This window comes from Toxotes jaculatrix, chromosome 2, assembly GCF_017976425.1.
Source record: "Toxotes jaculatrix isolate fToxJac2 chromosome 2, fToxJac2.pri, whole genome shotgun sequence".
Lineage (NCBI taxonomy): Eukaryota > Metazoa > Chordata > Actinopteri > Toxotidae > Toxotes > Toxotes jaculatrix.
The window spans coordinates 13,888,444-13,908,281 of NC_054395.1; the positions used below are offsets into that span (position 1 = coordinate 13,888,444).

The 19,838-nt window shown below is 41.1% G+C and overlaps 1 protein-coding gene across 4 annotated transcripts in view; it reads right to left on the bottom strand.

The window, feature by feature from the left end:
- The window catches only part of kazna (kazrin, periplakin interacting protein a), a 188,027-nt gene that overhangs the window by 32,794 nt on the left and 135,395 nt on the right, over window positions 1-19,838 (bottom strand). For 3 of the 4 annotated variants that reach the window (XM_041061890.1, XM_041061898.1, XM_041061916.1), the window contains one exon: window positions 17,698-17,805. In XM_041061890.1, the coding sequence (XP_040917824.1) occupies window positions 17,698-17,805 (108 nt within the window). Of the gene's footprint in view, window positions 1-7,611; window positions 7,874-17,697; window positions 17,806-19,838 lie in introns of those variants that run through there. The other variant, XM_041061907.1, reaches the window with a different exon arrangement.

The following is a 19,838-nucleotide window of genomic DNA, read 5'->3' on the forward strand; positions in this document are numbered from 1 at the left end:
CCACAGAATTTTCATTCAGCCAGCTCGAGCAGAGTGAGGACACACAGACCCACAGTATAGAGCATCTGATGGCAAAATAAATGCTGCTGCTGTGACAGGCAGCCCAACTCCACCACACACACCACACTATATAACACATACCATATAATGGGAACACATACTGTATGCAGACTGCTTAACAAGGTATAAATAATGGAGATGACACACTAACTTTCAAAAAAAAAAAAAATTTTTTTTGATAGGATATTCCTTTGATATGACTGTGTAATTTAGACACATTATGAATATGTACTGCTTCAATTACTGCAAATATCCCATCTGACAAAATCAGCAGATCATTAGCCGGCAGACCGAATCCTTAAGCTTCGGTGCTACATAATCGATTCCTTCCAAACATACGTCTTCATGAACAATGTCAAATTTAATCACTGGAAAATGCTGTAAAGAAGTGCACCACTAGTTAGACTTCAACATCATTTCTCCTCCAAAGATGAATGGGTCTGTGTACAGGAACATCCTATCCGAAGTCTGTACGCAAAGCATAATGTACCACAGTTGTGCAAGATAAAGGAACAACCCAAATCAGGAATGTGTTGAATAAAAAAGGGAAAGAAAGAGCAGTTGGGGTCAAGAATGTGAGCAGCAAGTGCTTTCATGAAGGGAGGTGAACAGCCCACATCCTCTTATTTGTTTTGGACTTGGCAACTCAGCTGTGGTCCTGCTTGAATAATTACATTCAAACAGATTCTCTCTAAAACCCCTTCAGAGATGCCACACTGGGTTAAAAGCTTAACCCTTCACAACGCTCCTTTGAATATAACTAAAATAAATAAATTATTGATTTTAGAGAGCTCGTGCTGAAGTGATTACGATTTTTCGGCAGGGTTTCTTTTTTTTTCATCATTCTTTTGTAACCAAGTGCACATAAAAGCAAAAACAGACAATGACAAAAACGTCCTTGTAAGACCCAGTGGTGAGCCAAAGTGACATCTCAGAGGGGCAGCAGTGTAGCTCATCAAACACTTTTCAGCCATGTGAACCTCCGTCTCCTGCCAAACTCAAAATCAGAAGATTGTTGCAAGCAAGTAAGAAATAAAAGAATTGCAAGGCTGTAGTTGTAAAACCTGTTTATTATTTTTCATTCAAGAAAATAATACTTAATTATTGATTTACTTATTCATCTGCAGGAATATTCTTTTTTCACTGTCTCCATGCACAGTAGATGTTTATCTATAACTCATCTCAAATGGGGTCCTCAGGTTCAGTTGCTATGCCTCCTCTTGCCCCTATAGTCATTGTGACAGAGCTACTCCTCCTATAAAATCCATGAGAACCAGTAGAGCTATACTGTACATGCAAGCGTGCCTTCAGGCTAATGCACTCCCTCCGACATGGGTCCATTTCCATGTGATGATTATATCCTAGGAAGAACATGAATTTCATGGAAATACCCACAATCTGCAGTGGTAGAAAACTGGCAAAGACAAAAACTGAAAATTCTATGCGCTTGTGCACTGCATGATGGGATGCTGATTAATGTTTGCCCTTTGCAGGCATACGTACAAACAGCAGCCATTATCTGACCTTTCTTCCCTAAGGGAATCTGTTTGTGTCTTCACGAAATAAACAATCACTAAACAAATGGAATTGCAATCAGTGTTGCACTTTTCTACTTTTGCTGTTACTTAACCACACTGTCGGGAGATATGGCCTCCTCAAAGTACAGCACACTACAAATCATGTACACTTTCGATCATAACATTTGCAAATCCAGCTGCTGTTGACAGCATTTGACATTTCATTGATTTCCACTTATTTCTGCATGGCATAAAACTCAAGTCATGCTCTTGAAACTTGTCTGAGCTGTGCAATAGAACATCCTGAACATCAAGTCTGCTTTAATCTTGTCAACGTTACTTGTGGTGATGCAGTGCTGAGTTCTCAAATCAATATGCATTTAAACTGCATTTAACACAACTGTAACACTGAGAAAAATAAATGCACACTTGGTGGTTAATTACACAAGCAAGCAAGTCTCAAGGATCTGCTGGGTGAATTTCAGAATGTACAGAAATGAATGGAAACCAAAAGTGACCTGTAAAAAACTACAGAATGTAAAGTATTTGAAAATGGTGAGCATAAAACTACAGAAATACTGTAGACGAGGATCTAAATCCTGCAAACATGATGGTTTTAAAGTTGTTTGCAACTGGTAAACTGTGATTTGAGCTATTTAATAATACTCCAGTGTTCAATACAAAGAGGGAGGGATCGTCATAGGTACAAATGAGATGAAAAAAATCTGCCCGAAGGGCAGCAAAGGCAAAATACGTCACATGCAGGTCCTCATGAAAGCACATGTGCACACCTTTTATATCTGCTCATGCACACGTCATTCAGGGCAGATTGCCACGACATATTTCATATAGCCTTTCATCTTGAATGAGATGCTGCAGTCATTAATAAAAGTCAGAATGTGTGTCTGTCTTGCACCACACACACACACACACACACACACACACACACATCTTTATGGACCATTGATAGCAAATTCATCAGTGGCTCATGACGGTAGCAATGCCTAAGCTCTGACTGATGAAGGCAGCCTGCAGTGTCTGCTCTGTCTGGGAGTGCTTTGCTCTGGATTAGCTAGTCAATTCTCATGAGCAGAACAATCTCCCTGTGTTGCCTGAGGAGATGACAGGGTCACGCCTGATGAAAACGAGAAAAAAAAAAAGGAAAAAAAAACACACCTTGCCTTGGGGCACTCTATCATATAAATCAGAGTCTAATATTCTGTATTAACGGAGACAGTGATGAAGAGAGATTGGTATTCAGTATAACACATACTGGGATGGATTGCGATTTATTGATGAGCTCGCCAGTGTGGTGGGAAAGCACTGAGTCCCTCTGGTCTTAAGCGTCATATAAGCTCATAATTTCTCTAAAATTGAAAGATCACAAAGAGGTGAATAACACGGTAGTGAATGAATGGGATGGCCCTCACAATGTCCACAGTCAGAAGGTGATGTATTCAATTTGCTTGTTTTGCCTGTCATGCAGCTCAAAGCCCCAAAATGTTAAATTAATAATACACAACAGACAAATGCAGCAAATCCTCACATTTGAGAAGTTGGAGCTAACAAAGATTTTTGCTCGACAAATAAATATCAATGAATCAATTAATCGTCCTTACATGACTAGATGCTTTCGCTAAAACAACCTATGATCTGAATTCTGCAGAATCCGAGGCCGTCACCATTAATTTACATCAAAGGCATTTAAATGACAATGTCACTCACGGCATGACTCCCTCCCTTCTAGCCAGCCAGCGTTGATCAAGTAGTCTCTGCTTTAACATCACAGAATCTGACATCCACATGCTGGCAAGCCTATTTCATGCTTCAGGTCCTTGGAGTAATGGGGGCTGAACTTGTGCAAGAGTGGGGTTACACCAGAGCTCGGCAGTGAGCGAAAAACTGATCAGGGAGAAAGATAGGCAGTAATCTCAGCTGCATTCCACCACAATCTGCGTCCGTTGGCTTATAATCCTCTTGTGTGTCTGTGGATACTATCAGCCACACTGGTCAGAGTTTGCATTTCTGTTCACTGACAAGACACAAACATGCAAACAGAGGTCACCATATGCAGTTACTGTAACTACAAAAGTTGTTCAAATTTGCATTTTCCTTTTTTTTTTTTTTAACCTCAAAAAGTACTTTTCTTTGGTGGACTGAGCACACGAAATTTACAGCCATCTTCATTTTTTTGCTCTCCTTTTACAGAGTTACATAACCAGCCTTCTCTCTCATTTTCACAGTCTGTACTTGTGCCGAATTGACAGTAATCCGTCAAAACAAAGCGCCTGTCTCCCATCTATGACGCGAAAAACACAAACAGTGAGATTACCGTCCTTCTGAGGTCGCAGATGGACAGATACTCCAAACGGCTTTTTCAGATTTCTTCGTCATGGAGATTAGCAGCCGAGTTTCCATGAAACTGGAAGAGATGCTGCTCGGGTCATGAGGGATGGATGGTTGGATGGAAGATAAGATAGCCGGTATATACAAGGATGGATGGAGCTATTAAAATACAACTGGAGAAGTCAGAGACTGCAAAAGAGCCAAAATGGCAACTCTTTCACAGAACTGATAATGAAGGTGCAGGCTGGCAACTATCCTCCTCCATGATCTCCTTATTAGCTCTGTGCTATTTATCATCCTCCAGTATTCTGTATTAGTAGGCATTCAGCTGGCAAATAAATGTTGCTGGAAAACACAATGAGCCCACTCTAGGATAAGGTAATTGCAGAAATGTGCACTATTTGCTTATTTTGGGGGATAACTAATTAGGTCCCTATGTGTCCATTGCTGTCTGTGTTGGTGTGTTAATGAATTGGTGCTTTACTGAGGTGATTCCTCCAGATAGAAGCTGCTGGTTGAGGTTTTTATTCTGGACAGCTCACACCTGACATGATGGGAATGTTAATTGGTTGCATCAGGCCAGGCACTGATGCCATGGTTATGCTTGATGAGCTGTGCTGGTTATTTTCAGTGAATAGTCTTGTTGCGCATGAGTGGGAGTCAAATAGATAACAAAGCAACAATTTCTGATGCGTAGGAGCAATAAACAAGTTCTATTTTGGAGAGAGATTTCCCCGATTGTGACCGGGGTCTGGTGCCAGTCTCTACACAGAAAACCTATTCAAATTCAATTGATTCATCCTATTAGATGGATGGACAGATTGGCTGAGACAGGTAAGCTAAGAGGTGTCTGAATGTGTTCATGCATGTGAGACACAGCAGGTGTGAGGTGTATGTAGATGCGTCCATGTGTAACTGTGCATATAGTTGAGAAATGACCTTTGGCGCCGAAAGCTAACAATGCTGTTATTTATAGTCTGGGCCAAATGGGAGGGCAGGCACTGTGTCACCACGGATATTTCATCGTACCGTAGATGAGTCCACACACACATACACAGCCAGTGTACCTGTATGAGGTAGTTCCTATGACTGTGATGAAACTGAACATACACAGACAAACACATTCTGTTGCCAAAAATAAATACTGTTGCTTGGAAAAGTTGAGCCAAGATGACAATGATGACTTGGCAGACAAAGGTGCCAAAACAATCCTGGTCGCCTCTTGAGATGCTCAATAAGATTGTGTGACTGAAATATGTAGCTAATGGTTGTGGAGTTACATTTGTTCCCAGTTTTCAAAATGAGCAGGGCCTCTGCTGACAGCTACAGTAAATAAAGCTGCAAGACTGAGAAGTCTGTCACTGCAAATGTGACTTACCTTTACAATGACTTACTGAGAGCAAGCTCTATCATCCATCTATGTATATTTGATGAGCTGAGGAGGAATAGACAGTGCCTGAAAACAGTCCAAAAGTGCAGCCAACAGTGGGATGAATTTGATTTGTGACGGTGACAAAGTAAGCAGCCAAATTAATCTTCAGTTTTTGCTTTAGAGTAAAATGTGATTAGGCACTGAGATGTTCGAAAAGAGAGATAGATGGGACATAATAAAGCCTCCAATCGGTCCATCCTCACTGAAATACAAAATTACCCCATGCTCTTTAAAAGTAGCAGCAAATCTGACTTAGCATGTCCCACGATTATTAAAGCCGCTCTGCCATTAACTCTGACTCGTTTCTGACAGGCAGCTGATTATCTTTAACTCATTCCAAATTGTCTTCTGTGTGCGCCACAATGGAAAGAAACCTGTTAGCACCCAAGGGAGCTGCTTGCTGCATTCACTTGCAGCACAGTCAGAGAAAGAAGGCAATTATACAAGTAGGACCAAAACTCGGCAGTTCTCGCAATTACGCTGTCAAGCTGAGCCTGCTGGAAACACACATTGGCGCGCACACATGCATCCATGTACTGATTGACATATACGCACAGATGGATATATGTATGCGTTCAGATGCACATAAGTGCAGATACACACCCACATTCCCAACCTGATCCTGTCAGGTCAGTCAGACATTAACAGGCTGTCCAGTGGAAACCAACAACAGCTTCTGTTTCACAGCCTGGATCCCCGGAAGGTGTTAATCCACAGGGTTAAGCCCACTCTGACATCACGTCACTCATCTGAAAACACTGCTTTCTCTCTGAGTGACAGCCGTGAGACATTAAGGAGCAGCGTAATCTGAAATGATTTTGGGTGTCGATTCTTGACTGGCAGGCCCGGCAGAGCAGAGGAACTGGGGTTTGATGTGGATTTAACACAGAGAAGATCAAAACCTGAACATTTCTCAGTTATGCTGCTTGGAAATTAACAAGAGCAGGTATGATTATACATAATCTGCTGCTATGGTTACAAGCAGTAATGGTTGCATGACTAATGTTGTCCAATTCCAGTTTGCAAAGACAGACCACAGATTACCTAAGCGGTAATCACAGAGGCTGACATAGAAATATGAGACAGGAAGGTGAGTAACTGAGCACAACTGCAAATGCATAACCACACCTGAGATAGTAAGCACCAGGCAAAGACAGCTGCCCGTAGCCTCAAGGTGTTTGTTTGCTTAGAAAGCATTAACTGTGTCACCACCACACCTAGAGGTTAAGCTTGAAAAATTTACAAAAAGTGCTTGAAAAAAAAAAAACAAACATAAAACACAGTTTGGTTAGTTTTACACCACATTTCTGTTTTGCTAGCACATGGGATTTCTACGAAAGCCTCAGGCAAAAAAACACAGGGTTAAACTGTCTTGTTATGTGAACTTTTACCTCTGTGTTCAGGCTATTTTTAGTCCAGGGTTGAAGAGCAGGTGAACTACCAGTATACAGATAAAAATGCAGGTATTTGGAAGCAAAACAGTAGAGGAACAAAACCTCTAGTTCTCACTGCACCATTTCTCAGGTGATGTAATTTGATGTTTTGATCTAAAATAGTCTGAAACCAGTACCGGCTGATGCAGCAAAAAAAACAAAAAAAACAAAAACAAAACTCCTGTGTGAATATAAAATGTATATTCAGGCTAAAAACTGCAACCACCAACCCCAGACCAGAGAGTTTACATATAGTTTACATTTAAATAAAGCACAATACCTTTACATAAAAACACTGCTGAATGTGGTCTATTCATTGACAAACAGCAAAACTCCTTCACAAAGTCTTTTGACCTTACAGATCAAAGGTTGGATCCCTTACGTTAGCGGGCACATCACTGCAGATGCTGGAAAGCACAGGTCTCTACCTGCTCATTCTTTGGCAGTCAGCTGGGAAAAGAGTCTCAGCCCAACACAACCTTAAGAAGAACAGACTGCAGAATACTCAATTAATGCTGCCCCCAAGTTCAGACAATAACAGCTACTCAGAGGTCACGTCGGGTTAAAGTCTCCCAACGGCTCAGCACCGAAACAGATGACTGACAAGGTGACTCACCATCAGACGTGACACCTGTCAGCACGTGAACATGTTGCTCTTCAAGCGAAAAAATAGACAGAACTTCCCTCGTGGGATTTTTACCAAACAAGCCACCTTCACCTTTTAACTGTGAAACTTTTGAAAGTGCAGGACTGAAACTCACTTCATACTCCACTCTAACAGAGCAAAGAGCAGCCGCTGCACTTGTCGCTTCCACTCACTCACCAGACTTTCCCTGCTCCCCTTCTGACTTCATCCCCTCCTCTGGGGGGAGTTTTCCAGAGGATTCCAGGATCTGTCAGGTGTGTGTTGGAGACTTTTAGGACAGACACAAGGACAAAAATCCAAAAATCCTTGCTTCTTAAGAGGCTTTCGGTCAAACCACCACTGTTTTTATTTTTCCCCCCCACTAAAATTTGACTCCGTTTACACCAGGAAATCCAGGAGCTTACACGGTGTCTTTCCCTCTATGCGTGTACCTGCTCAAGGCAACTCCTGTGCTTTCAATGAGACAGTAAAGCTCCTCCCCCTCAACTGCAATGGTTTACTAGGTGAGGAGGGGGGAGGAGCTCAAAGTGGCTGTCACTATGATTTTCCCACAGTACTCAAACATACACGCACACATGCAAACACACACACTCATGCACCAATGAGGGGAGGAGCCAAGCCAAGGTGTGGGCTTACAGGCAGGTGGGTGTCAATGTGTGTGTAGTCTAACACCAGCAGGCAATGCAGCAACAGGTCTGCCAGCTGTTGAGTTGCCTTAGGGTCTCAGTAACCTAATACCTTAAAAAAAGAAAAAAAAAGTACTTATGGTTTTATGGAAACCTTGAATGCTATTACAATTAGCACTGCAGTGGGAAATATTTGCACATGAAAAACATTTTGTTTTGTTTGATTTTACCTGCATTTATGCTTTTTCACTATCAGCACAACACTTTGAGATCAGTGGTATTTTTTAAGGCCATATTTTTGACCAACTTAAACAAACTAAGTGAGTTGTACAGAGTAAAGCAGGAGCCTGAGCAAGATAATAATGGGTGGATTTAGAGCTACAACCACTGGATAAAAACAGGATATTGTCATCATTTAAGTTGATTAAAATACAGCTCCATTTTAAATTGTAATAAACTGGATGTGTTTATCTTTAATTGTGAAAGCTATCTTTTAAAGCCCTCTACATCTTAGCTTAATTACATTGTTATAATTTCTCTGGTTGGCATGGAAGGTAAGAAAACAGACTCTCAATCAACCGTTGGTGCAGATGCAGGTGCATGCATTTTTTTTCACACAATCTGTGTGCGCGTGTTTTATTCTACCCTTGCAGACAGGCAAGTGAAGGACTGATGATGTCCAACAAAAGTGATAAGCCTATGTATTAATTAAGATTTATTCATCCCCCTGCAAGGACAAAGATAAAACCTCCTAAAATGAGCAGAATGATGAGTCAGACCATAAATGTAATCCCTACAATTTAAGTGCACATTCAGAATTAGACTAAGACTAAACAGCAGTACAAAGGGCTCATCACAGACTGATTGAATTGTATCTTGAAGTTATTTTCCTTTCATACTACAATACAATAATTAGGAATAAAGCGGAGCCTTTTGTGTGCCAACCTAAATATTATCAGTGAGTATTGTTATAAATAAATTATGTTTTATCATGGGATTAATTCACATTCAAATGGAACAATTAATTATTTTAAAAAAAAATCCCATCTCACAATGCCATATTACTCCATATTTGCATTCAGTATGTGGGCCACACAGCTGGGGCACTGCTGCAAAACTAAAAAGAGTCCACCCACACTGTGCTGCAGTCACAGGAGCTCTCACTGGCCTCCTGATGGCCTGTGCTGAGTCCAATTTCTCTCAAGCTCCATTAATCAACAAGGCCACTTTAGACACAACCTCTCAGAAAAAAATCCTTCAGAACCTGCTTCCACAACAGTGTGGAAAAACAATTCAGGGTGCAAAACAAGAATTTAATTAAACTCCTAAGTTCTTTTCAATTTATCTATTAATTAATCAAACAATAATTAACTACTGACCTGTGTTTAATTACAAGGCTCACTGGAGCCACTGGAAAGGCATGTTCTAGGCTCAACAACAGCAAATGACAAAACTGTGGACATGAAGTTTCACTGTTTCACGTCGAGCTAATGCTGGTGTCAAAAGGCCATGTGTGAAATTCAGTACAATGAACCAGCAGCTCGCAGGAGAGTGTGTTCACCACACCACACACACACACACACACACACACACACACACACACACACACACACACACACACACACACACACACACACACACACACACACACACAAAGTGCCTTTAGTGTCTTTCTCTGTTATTTTGAATTCAGTCAAAACTTAACTGGCTCCTCTGCAGTTTGACATGTGAGAATTATTCAATGAACCATCCCTCTCTCCAAAGGAATAAAGCCGCTGAAGAAAATAATCTCTTGTTGTCCATTGTGTCCATGGATAATGGGCAAAGTGTGGAAACTGAATACAGCCCACTCAAAGGGGCGTTTGTGGCCCATGCAGTCCTATGCTCAATTGATATGCAGCAGAGTAAAGGCTGGCACAATAAGCTACTAGCTATGTTTTTGTGAGGCCAGATGAGACTTCGGTGAGGCTTTTGTGTTGTGAACGTGTGTGCATGTAAGCATGCGATGATTTCACTTCATGATAACACCCAAAGGACGCTCAGTAGATAGCAGGGAGAAAGCTGCTCGGCTTTTTTTTTTTTTTTGTACTACACAATTGGAATCCAGTCATTGATTTTTGTTGGACCTTATTTTCCTCTTACAGTCACAAGGCCATTTCATGAAATGGTAACAAATACCTTTTAATGGCAGTAAAGAGGGAGCCTGCAGTAGTTACAGAGGCTATAAAGGACATCATGTGCCTCTGCCTAGTACCCAGTGGCTTAAGATTACAAATCCAAGGATGAGAGATGACTCAGCTATTTCCCCCATTCTGGTAAAAAAAAAAAAAAAAGGAAAAGAAACTCAGAAAGAGAGTGTGAGAAAATATATAATAGTGTCATTTATCATGTGAAGCTGTGGGTTGTAAAGTTATTTAAAGAATCATGCTGGTAAAATTGTCTGGTTGAGTGGCTGAGAAATGATTGCAGGGCAGCTCCCTAAATGCAGGATGACCTGCAAGAAGGTAATTTTATGACAAAGATGTCATGCTAGCAGAATCATTACTATCATTCGGGGCAGGGAACTATGATCGCATGTTTGACAAATAAAAGCAATGTACACGGACCACATTAACAAAACCATCTTTATTGGCTCAGTAGATGGCAGACTACAACATATTCATTTACACTGTTCTTGTTCCAGACCTGTTGGGACGTGCTAGTCTGGCGTAAGGTAACAAGTAAGTGGTCCAGCTGCGGCTCAGGCTCAGACACTTATGAAGATAAAGAGCTAATCAGCAGGTCTGTTGGGTTTCCTAATTAAAAGAATGCACTTGGCACGTGCTGGCTATTTACACTACAGTAAGACAGCATCAACATTGCATTACAGGAGTTGGGGAACAACAGGAAATTATCTTTCTGTGGTATGTTTGGCTTGGAATGCATAATGGCACAGTAAAAAAAAAAAAAGTTTAGCTGTTAAAAGCAGTTTAGGCAAAACTGCTGACGCTAACCTTGCTTTTTGTGTGATGCAGCAGCACGCACAAGCACACACAGGTTTCCAAGTTTTGGGATGCCTGGAGGTGATGAGCTGAGAGCACTATCCCTTAAATGAAAATCAATGGAAGCAGCCAATCTCTCTCTCTCTCTCTCTCTCTCTCTCTCTCTCTCTCTCTCTCTCTCTCTCTCACTCTCTCTCTCTCTCTCTCTCTCTCTCTCTCTCTGCAGTCAGTTTCCACCACACCTCCAAAGACGGCAGCTCCACTTAAGACTGCCAAGAAGATTTCACCCTTTTGCTGTTCATGTGAAAAAGAGGTGAGACAAAAACAGAGACAAGGACAGGAAGATTAGAAATTAATTAAACTTGTGTGTGTGTGTGTGTGTGTGTGCCCACATAGATGTAGATGGTCAGCTGCTTATCACTGCACCTGTTTTCTGCAGCTTGTGAACAAGGTGATGTCCATCTTTTTAATGCCTGCTTTCAGCGCCACCTAACTGCCCTCTGTTGCAACGCACAATGCACGTGTTCATGGACACGCTCTCTTCGTAAATTCCCTGTACATTTACAGAAGTAAATGTACAGAAGTATTCTGAATGCAGACTCTTCAGCTGTAATGATGTATTTTCATATTGCATTATTGCTACTTTTACTTAAGTGAAAAGTGTAGCTAGAGTTACACGTCCATGAGTTTGGAGGCTTATCAGGTGTCAAAACAGTGCGTTGGATAGTAGAGAGAAAGTAGAAATCATTTTTATCCTTTTTAACAATTGCAAAGTAAAGACTGCTGTTCATGTTTCAAAGCCTTTTAAATGGAATGTGCACTTGCACATCTTCGATTGTCCAGTGCAGTATGATGCCAGATAGTTTTGCATTGTGCTTCTTTTCTCCTCCTTTTGTTTTTTTTGTTTTTTTTTGTCAGAGGCCTCTGTGAAGGGCCCCCCACTGCGTGGTTTCACTGAAGTGTTTTTCTAAAGCAGTGCTGTTTGTCCATATGAGCACAGTGTGAAAATTTCAAAGTCAGCTGACTCCTGTTATTGTATTTTTTATGTTATGGCATGTCAGTGCATATATCACCTAAATGGGCCACACACTGATAACTGCAGGGGTTTTGACAAGGAATGTTGAGGTCCCAGATTTGTTTTGACCTTCAAGAGATTGTCATTTCCTCTCCCATAACCTCCCTCCCACCCCAATCTCTTTACTTATTCACCTCAGGCAAAGCATGAAAATGGGAAGGGTGGCCCGAAGTTAAAATGTCAACCTGAAGTCTTTTGTTTGAAATGAGACCTAAAGGTGTGCAACCTTATACCGTTGATCTATTGTGAGCCTAAAAAGTATCTGTCCTGCTGTACTTCAACTTCTCTAACACACTTTCTCACTCATCTGGATTTCTTGGTCCACTCATCACTACCACTACTGTAGATCTTATATTTATACTGGTCCATCTACTAACCCAGACCAGCTCCTTCAGTCCTCCTCTTCCTCCATTTCATCGACTATGTTACATGCCTCTCTGTTCTCCCACCTTCCAGCCTGCATGTTCAGCAATCAGTGAAAAGGAACCATCAGCCACCAGGTGCCACTCAGCTTTCTTCCAGACCTGCCAGCTCCGACAGTGGCCGTCCCTCTCCACCATCACCTCCGCTGCCAATTCACTAGCACCAGACGCCAGCCCAGATTAGCTGCCCGTGGGCCTTTTTAACAGCTATTTGAAGGGCAGGCAGAAGGTATTACAACCAGTCACCAGTTGTACCAGTTGGCTGTTCGCCTCGTGTCAAGCCTCAGTCCAAGGTGGAATTCAGAAATAGAAAATACACCTCTAGTAGCACCTTGGCGCAGTGCTGCACCGAGGTGTAAATCCAAAACCTAATGAGGTGTAGGTGTTAAGTGAAAATTTTGGAATGGTTTTTCAGACTGCAAAACAAACACACACACAAAACTGTCAGACAGAGCCAAACACGATATATAAACTGACACGAAACAGAGAAGTATTTCAATCAGAGAGTTCAGTGTGATTAGATTTGAAGGTGTTAATTCCCATCGAAGTTGCTTCCCACTCAGCAGCAAACCAGTCAAGTGTCCACCAGAGGTCAATGTCCAATGAAGCCAATGCAACTATGAACTGGCAATAAGCAGTCATGAAATCTTTAGCACAGCCTGACGCCCACAGACACAGCTCTCGCTTCAGGTATACAGTACAAGGACAGGACTGGTCATGTCAGTGATCTGAGCACAACACCCAGTGGGACATACTTCATTAACCTCTGTGTCTTCCAAACACGTGTGCTGGATAAAAAAAAAACTCCCTCTGCTTGTTCAGTAAAACTGTAAACTGGTCCACACTTCATAAACAGGAATGAACTGGCATGGAACCAAACCCTGAAAGGCCTATCAGTAAATTCTTGGGGTTGGCTCAGATCATGTAGACCAATAAGAGCAGGTTTAAATTTCTGGTTTTGATGGGAATTGTTTAGACTAAGAATTTAATGTAATCCAAATTATTGTGCATGGAATATATATTCAGAGAATTTATTTATCTATTAATTTATGTATTACTTTGAATAAATGAGATCAGTTGTGTGTCTGAAAATACATTTGGTGTAACTTAGTGATACTATTACCAGCAGACTGAAGACTTGCTGAGCTGTCAGACAAAAAGGTCACCGAATGCACATTTGCTGTTTCTGGCCCATTTGCCAAAGACAAATCTGTGTGCTCACAACAAGAATTTCAAACAGTCTCAGACCTGCCAATTTCAGATGAATTGATGAATACGCGTTTCACACATTCAGCCTTGCAGCGAGCACACTGCTTACCAACCATCACTGCAATAAAATGAATGAAAACACAAAGTCGGTGCTTAGACATCATTTTGGGACATGCATTTGTTGTATGACAGGTTGTACAGTATATGTAAAAGCCTTGGTTGATTAATTGAACATCATAGCTCCAGATCTAAATTTAGACTTTTATGTATAATGTGGCAAAGTTAAAGTAGTTAAAGTTTACTTCCATTAAGCAAAGTGGTGTAACCTGCCACTGAATGGATACTAAAGGAAGAAAAGAGAAGAAGCCAACAGCAAGAGCATTTGGAAAGGGCTCATTGAAAGAAGACATCATATTTCCTTTGATGGCTGCTCAAATAAAGCCTTCCATGAAATGTAACTTTTTGACTGAATGACCTTTGAGTCCTACTCGCCAGCAGTCGCCTTTAATGAAGCAGTTTGAAAGTGGCAAAGACTGCAGATGATCAGGCTGCTCCCTTTGTCAATTCCAGCCTCTCAGTAGCCTTTAATGGAAAGGCCAGAGGACAGAGGCACACAAGCACACAGAAAAAAAAAACACAAAAACACAAAAACCTTTGTCTATGAATGTGGCACTGCAATTTCTGAGATTTCATGAAACCACATCTCTGATCCACAGTGTGAAACTCCCGTTACATGTCTATCATTATTATGTCTGTATTACCTGTATTACCTCTGATCTGTATTACCGTTCTCTTCCTTTTCTTTGGTCATATGAGCTGTCTGATTGGATTATGTCAATAGTCTGCAGGATTTTGATCACCAAGTGACTATGACCATTATGAGTCACATTTAAAAAAGAAAAAAAAAAAAAAGCCAACTCTAACCACTATGTCAGAGCATTTCTGAGTAGCAATTTCTGATGTGTGTAAATTACAGTGGAGAGGCCTGGATATTGTTGCTGGAGGCAATTTAAGTGCCACTCTCCCAATGGCTATAAGGGGGCTTCAGTGGGGGCAGGTGTTTTGGAAAGTGTCAGCGCATGAGAAAAATGGAAGTGCTCAGCAGAGACCACTCCACACCCACACCCACACACACACACACCTTCACATCTTTATTGTTCTTTTGTTCATTTCTATCTCTCTCTCTCTTTCAACCCCACCTTCTCTGTGTGATTTTCTCTCATTAATCAGAGTACATACACAGGCAACATTTCATCCTTATGTAATCTCTCACCTTGGTCCTCCCCCTGTTTCTCCCTCTCCTTCTCTGTTTCTCCTTCCCTCCCAAGCCTGTCCTTTTTTTTTTTTTTTCTGGACGCCCTGTTTGACTTCTTTGCACTGACCTTCCTATTTAAACCAGCCCACATGCCGAGCTTCACCCAGCTCGTGACATCATTGCCAGTTAATGTGCAGAAGCAGCACCTGTCTGCCTAATGATACAGTGCTCACTGCTTACATTTGTTTCCCCTCTCCTTCCCTGTCTCTCTGTTTCCTCTCTCACTGCAGACCTGAGATGAATTTGCTGATAACACAGCCCTTCAGTCCCCCTGTTCTCATTCTGATGAAACTTGTGGTGATATACGTGGCCTTGGCCACTGCAGGGGTTGTTGGTGTGTTTTTCCTGAGTCTGCACATTTACAGCACACAGCAAACGACTACCGAACAAATGCACCAGCTTCTTCATGCTGAAGGAGACTGTGTACACGTCCACATTCAAAAGTGTTACTTTGTTCACATAACTAACCTGATTAAGTACAGTATCTGCTCTCTTGACTTCCAAAGGACTTCCAAAAATGACAAATGTTTACAACTGTAAATGCAGATCAGCAGTGGTTTAAGAAGTCCTGTAATCTTGTACTTACAAACCGCTACCCACTGATACGATCCATTGGAGCAGCGCCAGCATAAAAACTTAAACTATTACAAAAAAAACCTATTGCTTAGGCATAAAAACAACTTGCCTCCTTTGCTCCCATTGTAATTTCAAATAACACCAATAAGACTAATAAAATTACCAGTAAAACGTCTGCATTCAAACCTTACTTGTGTGAGTAGGATTTAGTGGGATGTGTTGGCAGGAACTCTGTTTTCATTTGTGAATAATCAATACACTAACTCTTGTCTGAAACTATGAATTGTTGTGTTTTCTTTAGTTTAGAAAATATTAGAATATATTATAGGATTATTATTTATTTACTGACAAGATATTTTTAACCAACTTTATGTACTGCTGGGTAATGTAGTATGACAATGTCAAATTTAAACTGTGTTTTATTTATAAAATATTAAACATAATGGTAACTAGTAAGTAAATACTTTTCTTCTGAAATGTATGTATAAAATATTAGGGAATTTATTGCAGATTCATACCATATACAGTACAGTAACAGGTTTGTACTCCTTAGTAGCCAAAAAGCAACAACACTGTTCCCTCTTTTTCCCAAACGGTGCCAACTTGTGAGCGCTCTCAGTATCATCACAACATCGACAGACACAAATAGGAGAGAGGAAAGAACTGGCAGCCAAACAGACCCTGAGCAGACATTCTAATGAGAAAAGGGCCCCCGGGGGCTGCCTGGGTGACACTACAGATCCATACTGGAGCTGGCAGCCACATAGGATCCACAATCCAAGAGATGCTTCTGTGCTGGTGCCATTGTTAGCTACTTTGATCCTCTTCACAAGACTCCAAGCTCTCGAAAGAAGCTTTTGTCATCAAAGAGCTGGAACATGGAAACAAACTACAGATAAACTTCTCTTAATGTGTTTGTCTGAGGAGCTGATGACGCCAACGTGAGTCCCATCCGACCACCCGGTCAGAAAAGAGTCTGGGAATACTTTAAAGTTTATCGGCTGCTCTTTGGGGCAGTTCATGGTGATGCAAGTGACTTTACAGCAGAATTATAAACAGGGTTGGCTATGGAGCACGATGATAACTGTTGACAAAGCCCTTACTGTAGCATAATTTTACCTGAGGATTGGAAGGCATTAATGCATTCAATTTAAAACCAATAACAATAGGTACACAGGTAACTACTGACTCAGCAAGCTAAAACATTTTTTTCTGATTCATTTATAATTCACAAAGTGTACAGGAGACTTAAAGGTACATTATGTAAGATTATAAAGTGGCTGTAGTAAAATCAACCAGCAACGACAAAGCAGTTACAATCAACGTGGGTGTAAATTGACCATTCAAAACAGCATTCAAATGCAATGATAACATTATATTTACTTTTAACCAATTACATGTTTACCATATTGAGTTGTTACATTTTTAACTGATAGAATTATATTTACTTTTATATTTATTATTATTCATCCACTCACTGCTTTATTGGCGTACATACTGCAGTGAGACTTAAAATGTCTTTCCTGCTGGTCAGGCATGCAACGCAGAGTCAATTCACAAGAGCACAAACTGCACATAAACATAAACAAAAGGTGATCAATTATTGTTGCACTCCTGGCTCAATACTAAAGTAGACTCAGACTAAATTACGACGCAGCCTGTGTTACAGTCTGATTAACTGAGAAGTTGTCTGTGATGTTTTTCAAACACAGGACTCACTGAGTTCATTAGCAGCCAGGGGCAACCTGGACTGGTCGCAACAGTTCTTGTTAGCTCGAATAACTTGTAATGGATACTCATTGTTTCAACGACAGGTGCAAGCAGCAAATGTTGAAATGGAAGCAGCACTGAAGACTACAGAGGAGCTACTATTAGGTACTCTTGCTCTCGCCGCATTATGAAATCCTGGTGTACCCTGGTTAAAGGCTCTTTATCTTCAGCTCAAGGTCTTGCGGATGAACTCCGGGCAGAACTTCTACCCCAGTGGCACTGCAGTAGAAAACCTTCTTTTAAGTCAACCAGCTCTGGTTCAAAAGAACTGATCTTACAAAGGTCTTACCTTTGTCCAGGGACGCGTCTGGAGAGTTGAAGTCCATGAGACTGCTGATTTCAGTCTTGTAGCTGAGGTCAGCAGCCGGTGGCTTCTGTCTCGGGTGGGGAGAGGGATCTGGGAGAAGAGCAAATAACAAACAGGCTTAATTAAACAGCTAAAATATGGGGCGATCTATACAGATAACAAAAAGATACTGGAATTCATCGGAGTTCCTGCAAATGAGATGTGAGCTCAAGCATGTGGAGCAAGATCATGTAAGAAAACTAAATAATTTCAATGAAACAAACACACAAAAGTAGGTATTTACGACTTTGATTTAATTAAATATATTTCTCACTGATTACTATTACTTTGACCTATCTCTGTGTGTGGATTATGCTTGTTGAAGCATGCAATATAGACTTAGAGGAGCATCTGGAGCTGTAAAATATGTATCTAACAATCATTAAATTACGATGGAGAGAGAAAGCCTGTGTGCACAAATTCAAGTCCACATGAGTGTAAGTTTGCTTCTATGGACAAAAATACTGTAGATTACAAACTAAATGTGAGCAGGACACAGACTGCATCAGGACATTTGGGAAACAAAATGATTAATGCATCACACCACACCAATCAACTCTGTGCCATCCCTCTTAGTACACAATAATGAACTTTTACTCCTCACTCCTTACACTGTACCAACTCCACAGGAGCCTGCCATTCATCAACACAGCTACTATATCTGCGGAGAGCATGCAAGCTTAAACACATGCAGGCGTACAAACACAGTCTCACTGCTTTGAGAGACTGCTGCATATAAATATTAGCATTTTTATGGCCAAGGTGTGATTAGATTTCTGGTGAGGTTCAGTGGTTTCTAATACAGTTTTTGGTTCCCACCGGTGGCATGTAGTGAATGCATTTTGAGTGCATTGCTCCAGGTGAGCTCACATAAAAGTGTTGGCTAAGATGACTTTGTCACTCCAAATGTGGAGTCTGCTTTGGTCGCTCTGCCACTGCTGCATAAGATGCATAAAGAGTTTTTATTCTGAGTGTTACAAGTGTCACTTTTTGAGCAATGGCGGTTTTTGGTTGGTAAAAAACAAAGAAATCTCACAGCATTTACAATTCTGCTTTGCTCACTCACACAGTAAAATTCACATTCCAGCAAACTACATCTCTTCCTCCCTACTCTTCAACCACTGCTCCTCTCTGGCCTCTACCTCCTCCTCCTCCTCCTCCTCCTCCTCCTCCTCCTCTTCCCGTTCTTTCTGCCATCAGTCCACCACCCACCTATTAAGATGCTGTTGCTGGTTGAATTATTTGCAGTAATTGAGCACAGATGTGTCTGGGTGAAGAGCTGGAGGTCTGTAGGGGTGGTGCTGTCATTATGGTGAGATTAGTCATCATGCTTGTCGAGATGGATTTATAAGGCTACAAATAACAACTTGGCTGCCTGTCCCCCACCTGGGGTGACTGGTAAAAGTGCATGAGAGCTGTTTTTTTAAAAACTGTATATCACTTTGGAGCCCAACACCTTGCAAATATATAATTTTTCAAACATGCCCGTGGTGCAGCCTTTGGCACCAGGAACACAGTTGTCAGTTTTTTGTTTTTTGAATAATGTAAAAATTCACAGTGCATACTTATTTGCTAGCTTTAAGCTGCTGCTGGTGCTGCTGCTCAGTAGCCTGATGAAAATGTTTTATCTCCTTTGCATCGTGCCCTTGACAGGCCCTCACCAACATTTAGAAAGTTACCAAGGGAAAGGGGAAGAGTATGGCAGAAAAAAAAAAATCAAAGTAACAAGTAAGAACCATGACAGAAGGTGCTGCAGAGTGAGCCCAGGCGTGACTGGAGGTTTTGTTTACTGTATATGCAATTAAGTCATCCTGAACCTAAAACATTAGCTGAAAAACTTTCAAATGACAGCAAAGAACTTTACTAGATTTAATGTTAAACTCTGCAATGTCTTCAAAAGTCTTCATTTATTCAGAAACTTTTTAAATTTGGCATTTTCATACATTTAAGCTTCCACATTTGTTTCTGCAGCAAGAAAATCTTCAAAGCTTCCTTGAAATACTTATTGCCGCACTGCTGCATCAAAAATATACGTGGAAATGACATTTTAAACTTAAAACAAATGAAGATGGCACACATATTTC